The following is a 20,542-nucleotide window of genomic DNA, read 5'->3' as shown; positions in this document are numbered from 1 at the left end:
TATTGGATTGAGATCTTTGAGTTCCTACTATTTGTGTATTTATTTATTTATTTTATGTAGCGCTGATCGAGAACACAAATTTTGATGACGTAATTCTCATAATTTTTATTTTTCGCATCGAATGAAAAACGAAGTACGCAAAAAGCGAATAAACTTAGTATTTCAGAGCATTCGAAGCTGAATCCTCGCTGGATTGTTGATCATTTTCAAGTTAAGATGTCAGACACAGAAAGTAGTTCCCATTCGGTAAGTTAAATTGCAAATAATCTAAGTTTTGAGATGAAAAATCGTACCGTAGATTTTCACGAGTGCAAAATTCGGCAGCCTCGCAGCTACTTGCACGAAATTTAAAGGCGATTCTGACTTTTAGACCACCCGAGCTTTATAGGTTAAAATTGCTGATTCATCAAATTAAACTTTCGCAAGAAGGTTAAACATGATTTTAAGTTTTAAACTGTACAAAAATACCTTTTACATGTATATTGAATTGATTACATCGAAACGAACAAACTTAATAAAAGTTAATTATTTTGTTTCGACAAAATTCATACATTTTTTATCGCTATTTTTTTTATGTGAAACTAAAAAACAGTTGGATGCAAAATCGCCATCGGTGCATGCCAGCCCCGCCTGCGACGTTTTCACGTAGAGCATTTGATGTACCGGTAAACTACGCTTGTTTTGTGACAGTAATTGAGCACGCACGTATAGCTAAAATAATAGTTTCTCGATCATATTCATGAGAGCTCAATAGGCACGCAATGACAATTGCGTCGGCGTACAGCGCCTACCACACACGCTTTGGGTAGCGCTGCATTTCCTGTGCGTGCACAATCGATCGCGCTATCGTGTCATTCCACTAAACTTGCCACATTACGCAGTGCACGCAGTACATTCATATTCGTACTCTCATGATCGAGAAATTATTATTTTAGCTAGAGTCGGGATCACAGACATCGCTGAACCAGGTCCCACCGAACAGGGTGACATTGCATTGTATCACTGTATACGGCGATAAACAGGTTTAACCCTCGCTTCACAAAAGCAATTCGATCTTCGCAAAATATTTCTTTGCCAATTTACTTTTGATATTAATAAAATCTCACCAGGTCAAAAAATTATCTACCAAGGAATTCTCCTGTAGCATGCAGCACAAGACCCAAATTTGGAGGAAATTTGTGAAAGAAATCGTGTTTTGAAAAGCGCAATAACGCCAGAAATCATTCACTTTCGTTGGATTTGAAATCCCTGATTTCCCCAAGTCACCATCTGGAAATAGGTCCGGAAATAACTGATAGTACCATTCGCATGAATTTGTGGGAAAATATAGCCTCATCTTTTGGATGCAAAAGGATAAAAAACAGTAACAATTCTGGAAAAAACTGCCCAAAGATATGCACATGCTGCGGACGAATTTAGAATACAATGTGAAGCGGTCATGTAAGGGCTGTCTGTACATGAGCAGTTACAGCAAAAACACTGAAAATGGTGATACACACATCTAAGAAAGTAATTTCATCAATCTACATCAATTTACACACTTTAAACTTGGATTTTTGAAAAATCATTACTGGATAAATTGTGAAATATTATGTACGGTACCATATTTTGAACAAATATTATGCACAAAAATATTACGTTGAATATCGCCGATGTTGGATCACGTTGATCATCGATCGCCGAATTGAGCGCTAATATCCCCAACTGGACAGTTTTTTACTGCATGACGCAATTAGCAATTAATATTTATTCAAGATGGAGAATTTTTTTGAGAAAATTCCCTCATTTCTCAAATCAAATTCTATGTCACTTTCCACTTATCTAATCATCTTTTCAATTTCATGTGATGGTACCTGCACAAAGTGAAAGTAACTTGCACACAATTGAACCATTAAAATAGAAAGTTTGTGCCGTGAAACTAATCATCTTTTTTACAGATGAAAAGTGTCAGTTTGTAAGGGATATTTATATTACTTCTTTGATTTAGAGACACATTGTATGTTTCTGATTCCAACTGTGTAATTTACGACTAAAATTCTGCATGCACTTGTGCAGGTACATTTGAAAAGTTACCTGCACAGAATCAAAGTCACCTTCATATGTGCAGGTGGTAAATCGAAACACTGATTTTCACCCAAAAATACACCTTAAAACTTGCGTGTGTGGGAATACGCTACACAAAATAATTACGTTCAACTTCGGTTCAAGCGAAGCTAATTGATTCTATTCATTGCCATAACAATTGGAATTTGTAATCTGGTAATTGCTTTAGGCAAGATTGGCAGACTCAAATCTATTTTAAATGTATATTATTTTACAGTCAATGATTAGGCTGAGAGGAGAGAGGGAGAGTGTGGGGAGATGAGAGGAGCGGGTGGACGGGAGGAGATGGGAGAGGAGAGGATATTATTTTTCAGTCAAAGACTAGACTGAGAGGAGAGAGGGAGAGTGTGGGGGATCAGAGGATGAAAGGGAGAGGAGAGGAGGAAAGGAAGGAGGAGGGGAGCCTGGGGAGGAGAGGAGGGTGAGTAGAGGAGAGAGGAGTTCCTAACAGCATTCTGTCGCCAAAAGACCCCATTTGTTCAAACATTTGTTTCTATTCAGTTTATTTTAATTTTAGCAGTGTTCTACTGCTAAAGTTTGCAAATTGCGTAGCAGGATAAAATATCACAACTAAACAGGTACATGAACAGTGATAGGGGAGAAGAGGAGTGGCTGAAAATACAACAGGGAATAGAATTAAGATAAATTGGCTGAACTGAGTGGGAGGGGCAGAGAAACTTGCATGGTTTTAAAGTCTTTTTAAGTGTCACATTATTATGGACCAGTTCAACGTCAATTTGATTCAGACACAGTTCAGACCTGTTGTAGGCTATCCTGCCTATAAAAATTAGTATTAAAATCTAGTTATTGCGATGAGCAAGAGGGGCGCTTGACCACTTGAAGCACTGGTGTTCCATAAAATTGACTTAACCAACCTTTATTGACAGCACGATCAATCCATACCAAATCAGCCAATTTTTGGCACTTTCGTTGCCCTTACGTCATGGATTTTTTTTTTCTTTTTGGATATGTTGTTCAGGTACCCAAGTTATGCAGAAAGCCTGAATAAACTCTCACTTGACCATTCAAAGCAGTTGGAAATGGAAATTTGACCATATCTATGAGAAACAAGTTACAGAAAACCCAACATTGTTCCCAGTTCAGAATTTGATGGAAAACCCAGTCCCCCAATTTCTGGTGGCCCACTGTTGCCATGGAAACAGAGCAAAAGTGGTAATATTCAGGATTTGTGCTTAACTTTGGTACCCGAACAACATAACCAAAAAGGAAAAAAATTGAATTACAATGGATTACAAATTGTGTATGCATCCTATGCTGTATGCCTTGTGTAGGTGGTGGGGAAGTTCTACAAAGAAAATTATTTAATTCAACTACTAGTATACACAAATGTAGTACCGGGCTACCGGGTAAGTGATTTAAGTTTTGCTAGAAGAGTATGTTTCTTTTCATCACAGCAAGGGGAGCTGTCTCGCTCCTTTTCCTTATTACCTGAGCGACAGGCAAAAGTAGCAACCCTCGTGAACATGATGGAGAAGAGTCCAAAGGCACAGGTTAAAGGTCATATGGACATCAAAAGGCCTAAAGAAATGAAGAAGGAGATAAAGGAGGAGGTAAAGGGAGAGCCACATGCACCAGAACTGTATTGTATTTGCCAGACAACTGATTCAACAAGTTTCATGATGTAAGTTAACATATGTACTCAAAAGATAGTATTTGAATTGAAGTGTACAAATGCATACTGGTGTGTGCTAAACATTGGTTCACGTCAAGTTCGGTAGTGATTGGCGAGTATTTCGCTGTCCGCAGTATCAAATTTGCACGGGTAAAGTTAATCACGCAGAGCAATATGCTTATGTGCTTATGGTGCATTTGTGAAAAGGCAATGACATCACTACCGAACTTAAGTTCAACTTAATAATAAAAACGACTTTGTTTTTGAACTCCAAAGTGAGCAAGAATTTTAAGTATACAGTGTAAAAGTAATTATTAAAAATTATCAAAGCCAAAAAACGTACATAACCTACTGTAGAACACTGCCTGACTCACTGACAGAATGGATTGGGTGAGTGTTGATTTTTTAAATTTTATCTAGGTTTGCTCTAGTCTCTCTGTGGAAACTTGTTCAGAGGAGTCCAGCTTTGGGCAAGATTTCACATGACAAATTAATGTTTTAAAAGCCTATGTAAAACATCCTGAAAGGAAGCCGAGAAAGAAACAGAATTGAAAAAAAAGGAAAGAAGAAAAAAAGAAAACAATTTCACTCTCACCTTCTATTTCAGAAAATGTCTTAATTTGTTGCAAATGCAATCCTGTGTATATTTCCCCTTCTTTTTTTTTCTTCTTCAAAGCCCTAAAAGATACGATTATTTTGCAATGTCTCCATTGTATTTTTGCCATCCATTTCAGATGCTGTGATTTTTGTGAAGAATGGTTCCATGGCAGGTGTGTAAATATTGAAGAGGCTATCTCCAAGAATATCAAGAGATATGCATGCCCACTATGTCATGGTAAGCCACAAACAAGATATACAAATATATATGGTTACAGAGGAAATAGGGTGATCTGTTTTTCCTGAGATACTTGCTGCGGGCCTATCAGTCACCCTGAATCCAATGGATGATAGGGTTAGGGTTACTCTAACCCTTAGTTAGCTACCCTATTTTTCCAATATTATAAACCAAGCAATATTTTGTTTTATTACACTGTACTTTGACTTTGGTGATGAGGTTGTAGGGAATGGTTAAAAGTATTGCATAGGGAAATTCAAACTCATGAATATTTATGAGGTGTACTCATGAATATTTATGAGGTGTACAAAAATGTAATAAAATGGTATCTATTGTACCTCAAAGAATTTCAGGATATGCCCATGCCTACTATGTCAAGGTAATAATAGACAACAATATATCAAGCCATAAAATTTGTTGCTTTGGAATTCTTTTATCATATTATTTGTTTCCTTAATAGCGAAAGATCCTGCAAACAACAAGACACTGTACAAGGAGAAAAAGGACAAGCCTGAAGTAAAGAAAGAGAAAGAAAAGGACAAAGAGAAGGACAAAGAGAAGGACAAAGAGAAGGATAAAGAGAAGGACAGAGAGAAACATAAGGATAAGAAAAAAAAGAAAAAGAAGAAGCTGAGTAAAGAAAAGCTCAAGAAGAAAAAGAAAAAGATGAAACCGTCTCACAAGAAGAACAGCAGATTTAGTGAGAGTGGAAGCAGCAAATCATTCCATGTGAGTATTGAGTGTTAGGAGCAGCATGACTTTGTACATGTAGCTTCTTTATGACTTGCAAATAATTGTGTCCCAGTTACATTGGAATTTTGACAGCAGCTGCAGAGAATCAAGTCATTCATTGAAGGATATACAAGGCATTGGTTACTTCCAAACATGAGATGTAAGAAATTACAAAAGTAAACTGTTAAACAAGTCAAAATTTCAAACCATGTGGACTTAGGCCTAAAAAAAAAAATTTGATTGGCGTAACATAGGGAGCACATGTGGCCGAGTGGATAAGGCTAAAGCCATAATTTCTCTGTGTTACAAAATTTAAAATCTGTGTTACAAATTGGACATGTCCGTGATTTTCCGTTTTCCACTATAAATCACTGAAAAGTTTTAAAAACAAACGTGTTTTAAAAGTGTATTTTGTCTTACCTTTGACTGTAGTATGGCCAGCATCGTAGGCCTAGAATTAATGCTAGAATGGATTGTTTAATGATTGATTACTGCTAAATAATCACTTTTCGTTGTTTTATTTTGCAAATCAACACAAAAGTTAGACATTTTACACAGTTTTACCCTATTTTGTGGCATTTTCAAATTTCCTTGAGCAAACTCCGAACTCCGGGCAAGGCACTTTATCCTCATTGGGTTGGATTGGATGTTAGTATAGTTGTTTGTTTCTATGTTGCAATATTGGCGCTGATTAAGCTGCTGCCTGCAAATTACATTGTGTCTGTTTAGGTGTGTTTAATGTACAATTCTAGCAATTTGTCCTGCGGGTCACCATTAGAGTTTGAAATAAAACCTTCCTTTTTTTTTCTTTTAAACATTAAAAAATTAGGGTAGGTCGGTCAGCAATTTTTTTTTTTTTTTTTTTACACACACACATTTTACGCTGTAAATTGCGTAGGATTTGGAACTTTTTTTGTCTTTTTTTTTTAAATTTATTTTTTTATGAAAAAAGGCTTTGGACCTTTTTTTTTCTATTTTAATTTAAAATTTTTTTTTTTTTTTTTGCAAAAAATTTAAAAAAGGTCTAGGGTCTGGCCTATTTTTAGGGTCGGTCGGGTTACCGCCAATCAAACACATTTTTTTAGGCCTTATTGTTGCAAATTGGGAATTTTATTAATTGTATTAAATGTAGATTTTTTTGGGATGCACCATCACCCTCTGCTTTTGCTTCTACTGATTTGATCCACTGCCCTTTGTATTTATCTAAAACTTTTTGACCCTTTCAATTTCATCTTTTTGTTTAACACCTGTTTTTGTAGTCACTCTTGATTCATTTCACTGCTTCTCTTCTCTGTGGTTGGTGTATCTTGCATTTTCTGTAGTGTCTCTTTTGTTTGATTGTGTGTGAGTTTTGTTTGAAAAGATTGTTTTGTCCAGTTCATTCATGCATGTTCTTATAGTTTGCAGTCAGTATGTGTACTGATGACTGAAAGGGATGGATGTACCTAGATGTGTGAGATAACAAAATTTTCTTGCAGGACTTGTGAATGAGTTGTATGTAAAGTGATGAATACAAGCTGATGAATGTGAGTAATGTTGGCATCCTAAAACACAATTTCTTTTTATACTGTAAATCTTTCCTTGGCCGGAGATTGCAAAAAAAAAAATAATTTGGGGTTATTTATTTAGTCTTTTTTCTTAGGTTAGTTTTAAGTTTTAACTCATTGATTTTAAAATTTGGTTAGCCACGCTTTCTGCTTGTAAAGTTGCATCACTTTTAAAATGGAGTCTTGAACTCAGGTGATCCCCTTTTAGACTTGGTTTGCATGATTAGCTTGCCTGTAATTCTTTCTTTTTTTCACCTGAATACAATTTTAGATTTTTATTCATATAGGCCTTTATTTTTTTTTTTGTCTTGATTGAAAATTTGTTCAATGGTACACATAGAATGTGTTGACCGATTTGTAGTCCTCACTGCTTGAGCCAGCCTTTGTTATTTATTTGTTTGTGCTTTTGGAAGAAACTGGTGGCTGGGCGCCTTTCTGTAAGAGCCCCGCCCGATTCTGCTGGCCGTGGATTGTGCTTATTTAGTTATTTTGTTTTCTTTGGTCAAGTTGGGGTTTCATTTGGACTTTTGGTCCATTTTATTTAAAAAATACTTGATGCCAACATTATGTCTGTTTTCTAAATGTTAAATGTATTTACTGATATGAGTGTCTCTATAATTTATTGCTTTCATATTCAATAATTATGCAATAAATAAATGTTAATGAACATGAATTTATTTTGTCTCATTTTAGAGATCGGCTCGTCGTTGTGGATCGTGTGAGGCATGTCATCGTAAAGATGATTGCGGCAAGTGTGACTTTTGCAAGGTGAGTTAACCCTGAGACAGACTTTGTATAAATTCTTGTAGCTATTGTCTATTGCAAAAGAAGCTTTTTCTTGTGTTTGAAACCAAAAAACTGGGAGATAATTGGATCTCGGCTTGTTTTTGCATCTACTTCAGCGAGTCATTTTGCTCCATTCGGCAGATGATAGATGGCATTGAGTTATGATATGATCAGCTGTCTGTAGTTTTTCCCCGCATTCACAGATTAGGCTGTCAGACAGACCTAGTCCGAGTAATCAGACCCAGAACAAAATATTAATTTCTGACATGATCATGTACTGGGTCTGAACTGTTTCCATATGAAATCTTGATGGCAAATAGGACAAAAGAAGCACATGGTTTAACTTGACAGCTTTTTAATACCTATTCATGTTACGTGAATCACGCTATTGTGGACCATGCTTCTGATACTTGAGTGTTTGGACAAGCGGAACGGTCTTTTGTCTATCTCTCTGTTTGTAAACAAACCAGGAGGTCCAAATCGTCCTCCTCGCCGAATACGAAAGTCAGCGTAATAGTACGGCACTAAGACAGACCCTGTTTCCACATGTTGGCCTTGAAACGTCAAACCCCCTGTGCTTAGGCAGTTGAGTCTACCCATGCTTGACTAGGGAGATCAGCCTTAACACCTCAGATTGGGTGTCTGGATTTTAGACGAGGCTGTTGATGGTCTTTGTTGATGATATGGAAGATGTGATTTGGCTCCAAGGCTTGACGGGCTAGTGACAAGAGTCGCTGCTAATATTTGCAGGTGGTATGCCTGTAAGCACTGGAGGTAGATGGTGTGGGTTGTAGGCAATTAGTAATAGTTTGCAGGGTGCTGTGAATACTCACATCTAGAGCAGCCTGGTGCTCTTACTCCTGCACCAAGCCTGTATACAGTATGCAGCTGGGGCATATACTAAGGCCATTGCAGATGTACGGTTGCACTTGCTCCCTATCCAAGTCAAGTCAGTCAAGAAAAGCAATTCATTTGCATGGGGTATTTAAATTAATTGATTGTGATCATTCACTCCATTGCACCAAAGATATATGGATGATTGTTTTATTACATGACATATTTTATGTTGTGTTTACCAATGTAATAATCTTTTTCTTCGTCTCTTTCTTTTTTTTTCTTTCCAGGACATGAAAAAATTTGGCGGACCAAACAAAATCAGACAGAAATGCAGGTTAAAGCAGTGCATGAAATTATCGGTGAGTAATGTTTGACATCAGTGAGTAAGGTACAACTGTTTGAATGTGTGGCTGTGTTTATGTGTGTAAATTCTCCATTTGTATATTTATTTCATCGTTTTAATAAGTGCCCCCGGAAAGTGACCAATTTCGGTGCCCTGGGCGCTAGCTAGGTGCAATATGGTATCTGTATTTAAAAAGTGCATTAGATACACTCATTTGTGGTCATAAATATGTCTGCCCATCTATGCAACTAACTGGCTGGACTTAAATTTGTGATAAGGAGACAGTTGGTTGAATGCCATTCTGGATAAGCAATAAAAAAACAAGTCAGAGGTTGCCTCTATTGGCTTCATGTAATAATAATGTGTCTCATGCATTGGTTTTATAGCACCTTGTCAAGCGTGGTTATCGCGGCAGTCATGGCAGTCGGACACCTGGAAGTCGGACACCTGGAAGTCATGGCAGTCGGACACCTGGAAGTATTACAGATTCTTCTGCAGCTATATGGGATTCTACAACAAGTATGGACACAGACTATGACATGAGGGCCAAGATCAAGCCCAAGAGATCCAGCAAATCCATCACCAGCAAGCTCAAAGATTTTAAGAAGAGAGTGAGTAGTGATTTTCAAGAAAAAATTTCAGTTAAAAAAATTATTTCAAATGTTTGTTTTTTTGTTTTTGTTTTTCATAAAAAATGTTCACAAGGTGTTTGATGCTCTTTCTAATTCTAATTTGTGAAGTATTCAATTTATCAATTAGAGGTTAATAACTGCGCATCGGTTATTTGGAGGCATTGTGAAAATCTAAACATTTTGCCTTTGGAACCAAGGAATATCCCGAGCAGCGTAGGGATATTCCGAGGTCCAAAGGCAAAATGTTTAGATTTTTCACAATGCCCGATATATTACCGATGCAAAGTTATTAACCTCATTCATAACTGTCACTTTCATCTCTTCACTTTACAAAATATCACACACTTTTCCTCAAAAATGAACAATTTTTTGCCTTTTCAAAAATCGATCAGGCTAAAACAGGCTGACCAATAACAGAAGTGTGTATCACAATCTGTGCATATATGGTAGCGCGCAATCCAAATACGGCGGCCAGTGCTCTCGCAATTTGTTCAACGCAGAACACAGCACGCGCGGATGTTACTAATATTTACGCTGACGGCGCGGAGGTCCACTGTTGTTTATTAGTGACCGTGTTCAGCGTTTGCGTTTGCCAAATAAATATAAATGATTGGATCGCATGTATCGCGTATATTAATGAGGTTATGAATACTCGTCGGCCAGCGTTCACCATGTGACACATATACAAGCCAGCTTTCATCTTGTAACTTTAACCACGCAAACCAGCGCTCACCTTGCATAACTAACCACACAAGCCAGCGTAAGACAAAATAGGTGGTTTACTTGTTAGATGATGAAAGTTGACACCTTAAACTGCTACAGCTGTTAATTGTGATATGCAAAGATAAGAAGATATGCATTGGAATTTGATTTTTACTGCCGAATGGTAGGTTGTATAGGATTAACACCACTGTGGTCCCTTTACTGGCTGTTGTAGCTGTTTACCCCTTACTTGGTTGAAAAAACATACAGCGAATCTTGTTCACAGACTTTACTCCTTACTCTTCATGATCATCAGCTCCAAATCATTTAAATAATTTTATATGTTTTGAAACATTGCAGACTGGACTTGGAGTACCCTTGATAGACCACTATGACTACAGTAAGAAACCTGAAGAAGACCCAGAATATATCAAGAAAATGGAAGAGGAGAAGAGACTGAGAGAAGAGAAGAAAGAAAGGGAAAGACAGGTATGCTAAATAAGAACCATTTACATAGTTACAAAACATGTCTTTTTATTTTTGCAAATGAGTTGCAGAAGATAGAACACAAAAAAAAGGTATGATTCATGCATAGATTATAAAATTCCTTACCTGTGCACTCGAGGTGTGGTTTAATTGTAGAGATGCCAGTCTGCTGGAAATTGGCCATTTTTTTTAATTGTTTTATTTTTTACATTTCCAGAATTAGATGATGAAGAAACAAGGTATTTCAGCATAAAAAGATTAAAAAAAGTTTATGAGGGGTTGATCTAATAACTCCTACCATAGCCTTTTTCTTGATTTTGCGTATTTTTTCACAATTTTTACAGGTCAAAAAACATTCATGAAATTTCGACACACCCCATTGGCATGTCATTAATTGGCTGACCGTGGTATAGTGTTTGAACCTTGCAATATATACTCTTGTACTACTTTCAGTATGCTAATGCGTCAAAAGGTTTATCTCGCTTATCTGTGATTCTCGTGAGATAAGTCCTACCTTCTGTGGTACGGTGTTTAAGTGTGAACAGGAATTTCACCCTTTTTCCATTTTTTTTTCTTCTTTATTTTTGGATATCAAGTGAAAAAAACAAAGACTTGAAATTTTATAATCTAGAACAAAGACACAACCAGAAATCAATTAAAACAACACAAATCATGTTACCCTAAAATGTTAATTTATGTTCACAATGGAGCAAATACATCTTATTGTATTGTTTTATCATGACATTTTCTTTCAGGAAAGAGAAGCTTTGAGACAACTTCGTTTGGAAGAGAGACGAAGGAGTTCTCTAATAAGCGACAAGTCTGATGACAACAGCAAACGCATTTGAAGTTTGGTGATGCTAAAGGCGCAGAAGCAGTGTGCAGGTCCTGCTTGTGTGAATCCTGCTAGATCTGGAAGCAAGTATTGCAGCGCTGACTGTGGAATGAAAATGGCTACAACGTAAGTGTAGATTAGTCTGGTACTTGGTATGGAAGATGTTCAATCTGACCTTTTGTCATAAATATGGTGCAGGTGAAATTTAGGGATTCAGTCATGTTCACACATTCGCTCCGGACATGGGTTGTTAAACGGTGATACAAGATACAAGATATTTTATTTTCCCATAATTCACATGAAATCACACAGTATATATTTTAAAAAACAAAGGCAATATCAAACAAACGAATTATGGAGGGATGACCAGAAGGCCAATAAGGCCAGAGGAAGTCACCCCCCTTAACAAAGAAATGTTACCATCAAAAAAAGTAAAAAACAAGTAAAAAACAAAACAAAGCATAACAAACAAACGAGAAACACAATGCTCAAGAATTAATCATATTTTGAGATCAAGTCACATTTATATATCTTACGGAAATGTTTCAATGAATTTGCCGTTTTATTGAATGTGGCAATGAATTCCATAATATTGGACCAGCAGTACGAATGGCATGGTCAGTAAATGTTTTGTTGTTCTTCATTAAGTTGAATTTATCTATGCTTCTCGTTTGGTAATTATGAATATTGGAACGTAGTGTAAAGAAGCCATCAAATACGCCTGGTAATTCATTATTACTGTACTTGTACATAAATACCCCCAATTCAAGTTTGTAGGTGTCTGCAAGAGTTAAAATATTGTATTTGGCAAATAAGGGAGCAGTGTGGCTTCTATAATGACTATTTGCTATTGTCCTCACAGCCCATTTCTGTAATTTCATAATTTTATCCAAGTATGTTTTACACGTATCACCCCAAATCAATATTCCGTAATTTAAATAAGGTAAAACAAGAGTACAATATAGAGAATACAGGATACGATCAGGTACATAAAATTTAAGTTTGTTCATAACTCCAATATTTCATGAGATGGTTTTTTGCTATACAGTTTATATGGTATTTCCACGTCAAACATTCATCAATAATCACACCCAGGAATTTTGTATTAGTAACCAGTTCCAGAACTGACTCATCTAAAATGATCTCAGGAGATACATCACACACAGTTGAGTTTATTTTTGATGTCATATGTGGTGTACCCAAAACCATGTAATTTGTTTTACTTGCATTTACCGATAGTTTGTTCGACTTGAACCAATTACTAATTTCTTTCAATTCATTATTAATTAATTGATATTTACTTTCAATATCTTTATGTGAGTACAGAATAGTAGTGTCATCTGCGAATAATATAAAGTCTAATACATCTGATGTGTTGATAATATCGTTTACATAGAGAATGAATAATAAGGGACCCAGTATAGAACCTTGAGGTACACCACAAATAATATCTTTAAGTTCTGATTCACAAGAGTTGTAATGTACATATTGTTTTCTGTTGCTTAAATAATTAGTGAACCACTGAAGTACGATACCACGAAAACCATAGTGTTCCAATTTATGAATTAATATGTTATGGTCGATGGTGTCAAAGGCTTTGGAGAGGTCTAAGAAAATTCCAATTGTGGTTTCGTTTCTTTCAACGGCATAGTTAACTTTGTCAACTAGTTGAGTTATGGCCATGTATGTAGAATGGTTGTTTCAAAACCAAACTGCTTATCATTTAGTATTTTATTACTATCTATATATAATACATCTATTAAACACTAGTCTTTCAAGTATCTTCAAAAACAAGGTAGTACCGAAATTGGGCGATAATTAGAAAATACTTCAGAATCTTCTTTTTTATCGATTGGTATTACCTTTGCTATTTTTACTTTTTGTGGCACAACACGGTTGAAATGGAGAGATTAAAGATTGAGGCAAGCGGCTGAACAATTTCCTTTGCAACTCTTTTTATAATAAAATTTCCAATATTATCATGACCAGCACTTTTATTTTGATTAAATTTATCAATAATTTTAATGATTTCCATTTCAACAACTGGCTTCATATACATACTGCTAGATGCTGGATTTTTTAGGTAATCAAAATAATCTTTACCTGATTTGTGAATTTGTGATGCTAGATTAGGACCTACATGTACAAAGAAATCATTAAAAAGGTTGGAAATATCATGGGGATTGGTAATAGTATTGCCGTTGTCACTTCTAAATTTCTTTTGAGCTTGTCTTGTTTTACCACGGCCAATGATATTATTGATTGTTTTCCATGTTTGTTTCATATTATTTTTAGAACGCTCAAACTTGGTAAAATAATATTTCCTCTTAGATTTGCGTATCAAAGCATGAAGTTTATTTCTATATATTTTAAATTTGTGAAGGCGTTCAGCACTTGGGTTTTGCAAATGCTGTTTATATAAAGTATTTTTAATGTTTATACTCTTTAGTAACCCTTTGGTTATCCACGGCGATTTCGGATCCCTTTTCCTTTTATTTGAACATTTCTTTAATGGAATACATTCATCATATATTTTATTAAATATACTGATAAACTTATTGTAGTCATCATCTGCATTTATATTATCTAGGTATTCTTCCCATTTGACATCAGCTAATCTTTTCTTTAACATGTAAATATTTTCGTTACTATGAACCCTTTTATGTGTCACCGTTGGACTTGGAATGTCAGTTACATCTAGATTTGTTGACAAGATTGTTGGAAAGTGGTCACTCACATCTGTAACTATGATAGCAGACTGAATTACAGCTTCGTTATTCGTTAATATATTATCAATTAGTGTAGCGGTTGTTTCAGTAATTCTAGTCGGTTTGTATATAGTTGGCATTAATGAATAGGAATAAATTAGGTCTAAATAATCATGGTATGCTTTATGTTCCTCAACTTTTAATAGATCTATATTAAAATCGCCTAAAACATAGGTAAGCTTTTTTCAGCATTAATAGTCTTTAAAATAGGATCTATTCCTGTTATGAAATCATTAATAGATGTATGGGCTCTGTATACAGTACCAACAATGATATTTCGTTTATTTACATTTTCAATTTCTATAAAGCATGACTCAAAGTTTGGGGTTGATTTACTTAAGTCTTTGCGTACCTGGTATTTAAGTTTGTCCGAAATATACATGCCTACTCCCCCTTTCTGTCTTCCAACTCTGTGGACACATTCAAATTCACATTGATGAACAATGGTCAGTGTTCGATTTACCTGGATTCGCATCGCAAAATGTGAGTCATTTTTTACAAACTGCTACTCAACTACACAGACCAGTAGCAAAAAATGCAATCCCAAAAAATGCCTACTTGCGATCGTGAACCACGCTGATATACCATCATTTGCAAGTTGCCATTTGTCGAAGTCAAAATGTTTCCATAAATTCTATTTCCAAGAAAATAATCCACAAAAATATGACTCAAAAGTCCCTAAATCGTGATGTTTACGCCATTAAACTAAATACAGTATCCTCCCTTGTATGCAAATTTATTTCCATGTTACAAACTTCCATGTATTACCAGATAACTAAAAACGTGCATATTAATTTTATGACGTCAAAGAAGTAGCACTGTTTATATGGTGTATAGTTCAGAGGTGAGATGGAAATATCGTGTGTCCTTGGTGACAATCTTCCAAAATTATACAAGATTTTTAGGATTTCATAGATTCCTCACATTATTTTAATGCTTCAGCTAATAAATTAGTGAGTTTCCTCTACTCAAAAATGTAGGACTTCTCTTGATTACTGAAGGAAAATTTGCGTTTAGAAAGGGCACACGATAATCAGCTTAGGAAGTTTAGGTGCCGAATTTTGAACCACATTCGGTCTGCAACACTGCAGTTGCATAACATTTTTGTAAGCATTGAGTACTGGGATTGAGTAATCTGTGAGAAGATAAGAAAATACAAAAAAATCGATAAAATATGGTGAAAACAAACTGCTACTCAAAATTTTGGAATTGCTACTCAAATCTGAAAGTGAGTAGCAATTTTTGCTACACAAAAAAATAGATGAAAATCGAACACTGACAATGGTGAAACTTGATTGAATCCCTTTCAACAACAAAAACAAACTAAAGATCTAATTCACACAATTATTTCATAAGGAATGTAAGTTAGTCTCTGCCATCCAAGATTGGTGATTTCTCTGTTGATAGCAGCAATACAACTTTTGAATAAAACTGCAATGTTTAGCTGCTTCCTCCAAAATAACGAATTCAACATGTAAGCGTATATATACGCACACAAGTTCCAGGCATGACAACTTTAACACGATAACACATGACATGAGTGTGCGCTTCCGTTAACTTGCTTTGGCGTTTACGCTACTGTTAAAATGTGGTCTCATTACTGATTAACAACGGTTTGCTCCTGTACAAATGTATAGGAAGAGTTGTTGAAACTTGTGCATTTGAGAACAGTCCAAGTGAAATTGAATGTGTATCTTGCACAAGTAGTTTTGTTTCCGTAAAAGAGTGCTTAAAATGCTTAAAATGTTTGATTTGTCTTGCTTGATATACAGACGTATCTTCGAGTTCCTACCTCAACGAATCCAACAATGGCAGCAGAGTCCATGTATTGCCGAAGAGAACAATAAGAAGGCCCTTGAGCTGATGCGTAGTCAAATGGAAGAAGCAAAGAGGAAGATCGCGGAGTTAGACAGGAAGATAGTGAAGTTGAGGCAGGTCATTGAGAGGGCTAAGAAGATGCCAATATCGGAAAACAAAGAGGTTAGAATATATTCACAATTCACAATAAGGTAACTTTTATGGTGGAGGTATTGAAACACAGATTTCACAAGGAGCTGTGTAAAAAAAGATCACATTATGTCTGTCGGCATCATGGTCAGGTGGTGTATGTGTAGCTAGTTTCCAACCAGGGAATGTAAAATGCTGGGCGTACTTGGTCCCCTGACACAAGCAAGAATATTTTTAATGACATTGTTAATGTCCCTTTTATTTGAGCTGATTCCAAGATTGATATTGATTTTATGGTTGATACCAGAAAACAACATAATAATTGATTTAATATCATGATTTCTTCCAGGCATCGGATGATAATGAGGAAGCCGAGTTAAGCATCTACTGTGTGTCATGTGGGCATCCTGTCAACCCAACAAAGGCACTGAGACATATGAGCAAGTGTTATAGCAAAGTAAGTAAACCAAATTCATGTTTACTCAGAAATGAATATCATGGCTAAGAGTACACAAGGATATGTTAGATGTAGTGGACAAGTTCATGTGTTCTTGTCAGGTTGAATATTGTCACCGGTGAATTGTGGGAAAAATGCAGTATTGCATTAGTCTCTTTTCACTCATCATCGTTGAGCAGGAATAACCCATGTACTTGTTGCCCTTGAACATGTTTAAGGTAAACATGCCAAGACATTACATGGGAGGTTTTGCTTTAAACATGTTCTGGGGCCAGTGACACATAGGAGGTTTTTCCTGCCCAATGACATCATGCAAAATGAAACAGGAGATCAGTCATAGGATATTGCGGACATTAATAAAGAGGAATGAATGTAATGTATATATCTCCTTACTCTGATAACAAATTAATTGTTACATGTCATCTGGTGCATGTTTTCTGGTTACATTCTATATTGTCACCAGTATATTAGCTGATAGTAACTGAACCTGAATTAGTGACATATTTTGAGGTAATTCCAACAAGTGTAATTTAAATGCATCATCTATATCGGAGTTAAAGGAAACTATATATCTGTTGGGGGTATTGATAATATGATGGTGATATGATTTTTCACACTTGTCTTTCTAAATCTTTCCATTTCAGTATGAAAGTCAAACATCTTATGGTTCAGCATTCAAGACAAGAATTGTTGGGTAAGTTTGTATATGCTGTCTAGAAAAACAAAAAAGATGACTTTTAATTATCCAGGAGGTATATTTATTTGGGATTGTACTAATTTTCAGTTTACTTTTTACATTAGGCATGAAGAGATTTGAATATGAATTTTGCACAATTTGTATTTGTTAACATGTGTAAGAAGTGACATATTATCAATCAACATCACTCAAAAAGTATGTCACATGGGCAGATATTCAGTCAACTTTATGGTAAAGGATTTTGTTTCGTTGGTTTGTAAGTCTCTTTATAATCTTTTACCATGTGTACATTTTTGTTTCAGAGAGTCCATGTTCTGCGACTTCTTCAATTCCGAACATAATACATATTGTAAGAGGTTAAAAGTTCTTTGTCCTGAGCATTACAGGGAGCCTAAGGTAAGATTAGATTTCATTTGGTTCCATTCAAAATACAAGTATTTATAACAAATCAATCCCATCCCATCAGCAACAGATATATGGATAAGTAGACAGAACTTCCAGTTTTCTCAGATAGATGCATAAGCAGACAGAACTTCCAGTTTTCTCAGATAGATGCATAAGCAGACAGAACTTCCAGTTTTCTCAGATAGATGCATAAGCAGACAGAACTTCCAGTTTTCTCAGATAGATGCATAAGCAGACAGAACTTCAAGTTTTCTCAGATAGATGCATAAGCAGACAAAACTTCCAGTTTTCTCCTTGGCAATATATATCCTGACTGTGGTTAGGACATGTGCAAGCAAGCTTGCCACTGAAGACATGGGAATATATAGTTGGATTGTCTGTTCTCATTGAGTTTTTGTATAACCAAGATATGTAACTATGGTGCTGTTTTATTCTTATACTAGCGGGAGACCCGCGCTTCGCGCGGGTCCCCGCTAGTTGAGTAAACGGGAACGGTTAGTAAATAACCCCCCCCTTTTCATCAGCTTACACCCAATGATCCCCCCTGAAATGGCTTCAAGGCCTTTGCTTTGACCCAGTTTCCAATTTTGAGGGGACACAGCCGGCTGCACGGCGCGCGACACAATGGCGCTTCGTGGCCATTCAAAAGGTGGCGGCAAAAACTTCCGAGTGTGCCCCCCTTCCAAATTCCTGGATCCGCCCCTGTCTCCGAGAAGCCGGCAATCATGTACACACCCAGACAAACATACGTGGCCTACGCTGCGTAAGCCAACATTAAATGCGTCCATACCATGCGCCGCAATGCGCGTGAAACCATGTGCCGTGTACGCGCGCAGGTGCGCGACTTCGCCACTTACATCGCAGCGTGTTGGACACCGCTTGCATTTTGACGCCGCTTTGCTGTCATGACCTGACCCATAAGGTTATTGACCTCAACGGCCTAGCAACCGAACATTTTTTTGTTATTTCCATAGTGACTGAATAGTTTTGCAAAATGAACGTCAGATGGTTTAATGGCAATATGTACCCGATCAATGTACGAATAAATCAGAGCTGAAAGTGAAAGCATCTCGGAGACTGCTTCTGGACAAGATTTAGCGACTTCCTTTTATTTATATAGATTATCTTGGAGCTTTTGAAAAGGCTGTTGCATTTATTTGTAGTAAGAAGTTCCCAAAGGTAACTTTAAAATAGTGATCAAAACATTTCTTTATCTTGAGTGAAAGAGTTGGTTACATTTTAATTTGTGTTACCAAAGCGAGTTATCAGGCGCACTTCTAATGTTTGCCAGTCTCCACTAATTCAGCCTTCATCTACATGTATTTTGATACCCAAAAACAAACTATATTTAGACTGAAGTGGAAAGGACAATTTCACTTTGTGTAATCAAAAATGGGAAGCAGTGCTTTTGTACTGTTGAAAGATGCATTATTTGTATAATATTTTAACTGATTTACGTGCATATATGATCACTTGTCAGGTTCCTGAGAAAGAAGTCTGTGGTTGTCCCCTGATAGCGGATGTGTTTAAAGAGACTGCATCATATTGTCAAATTGCCAAAAGGAAATGTCACAAACATCACAACTGGGAGAAGTTGAGAAGAGCTGAAATTGATCTGGAAAGGGTTAGATGGGTAAGTAAAGGAATAATGAATTTTTGTGTAAAATTGTTGACTCTCAGAAGAAGATCTATGTTTTTAAATGTGGTGACCCTGACGAGTTACAATATTTCCCATATGTTCCAACTGCCAGCCCTTTGTACCCAAAGTATGATATGTATGCACATCATGGTATGCATACACATCATGGTTACAATGTGCATTCACAGCATGGTTGTACATGACTCATAAAACCTATTGTACAGTACATCAACCAGTCAAATACACACATGTTACACCAGATGCACAGCAAAGATATGTGTAATACCAACTAAGGCCATCTTAGTACATCAGCAAACCTCTAATTGTTAATTGGGCTAATATGTATTTGCAAATTTGTATTTGTATCATTTTACCACAGTGGTTGAAATTGGACGACTTGTTGGAGCAGGAGCGGCACATCCGTATTGCCATGTCAACAAGAGCGGGCGTATTGGGTCTCATGCTGCATCAGACTATAGACCACACATTACTGATGCCACCTGTCATGCCTCAACCTATGCAGGGTACACCAACAGAACAAGGGCTGAAACAAGAAGCAGCTGTAGCTGAAGCACAACACAATGGTCATCAGCCTGTCACGCAGGCATTGCCTGTGAGTACGTCAACACCTGTCACTGCGTCAGCTTAGACATGAACATTTAAGTGTTACTGTGACAGGTGAATCATGCATCACAACTCAACTGAAACAAATCACAGTCAGATTCCTTCTTTATAGGTAACCTTCAAGGGAACTTCAAATCATGGGTTTAGGCATGAGATAATTGTCCTGTGCATGGTTCTAAAGCACATGTCCACATACTGCTGATAGATATTGGTTATAGTATTCAGCAAGGTCCTTCAGTGGTGTCCGACTGCTCTTATCGATTATCATGTAAAGAGAACAAGGTCATGCGTTGCTACGCAGCTTGATCAGCGAATGAGGTGCCGATGTGATGATGATGTGATTCGATTAGCCAATTAGAACAGCGCCAGATTGGCAGACTGCTGAAGAACCTTGCTTCAAACTTTACATATAATTAATCTGTTACATACCAGCATATCTTTTGTGCATAGAAATGAAGGATACGCAGTGGCTGAGGTAATATTTCCATGATAGATTGCAATTTGCCACCATAGTATTTGACTTACTATGTGACA

The 20,542-nt window shown here is 36.5% G+C and overlaps 1 protein-coding gene across 1 annotated transcript; it reads left to right on the top strand.

The window, feature by feature from the left end:
- Positions 1-85: 85 nt before the first annotated feature.
- On the top strand, positions 86-20,378 carry LOC140148682 (CXXC-type zinc finger protein 1-like). The gene is given in 15 exon segments (XM_072170718.1): positions 86-246; positions 3,519-3,745; positions 4,471-4,571; positions 5,032-5,300; positions 7,544-7,618; positions 8,761-8,832; positions 9,203-9,427; positions 10,511-10,639; positions 11,392-11,597; positions 16,012-16,219; positions 16,536-16,643; positions 17,288-17,337; positions 17,643-17,736; positions 19,226-19,378; positions 19,764-20,378. Coding segments are annotated over 15 exon segments (2,217 nt in total). The 5' UTR covers positions 86-216; the 3' UTR covers positions 20,034-20,378.
- The last annotated feature ends 164 nt before the right edge of the window (positions 20,379-20,542 follow it).

Source organism: Amphiura filiformis, chromosome 3 (assembly GCF_039555335.1).
Source record: "Amphiura filiformis chromosome 3, Afil_fr2py, whole genome shotgun sequence".
Taxonomy (NCBI): Eukaryota; Metazoa; Echinodermata; class Ophiuroidea; order Amphilepidida; family Amphiuridae; genus Amphiura; species Amphiura filiformis.
Note: the sequence above shows the minus strand (reverse complement) of the source record. Positions and strands in the feature narration are given on the sequence as shown.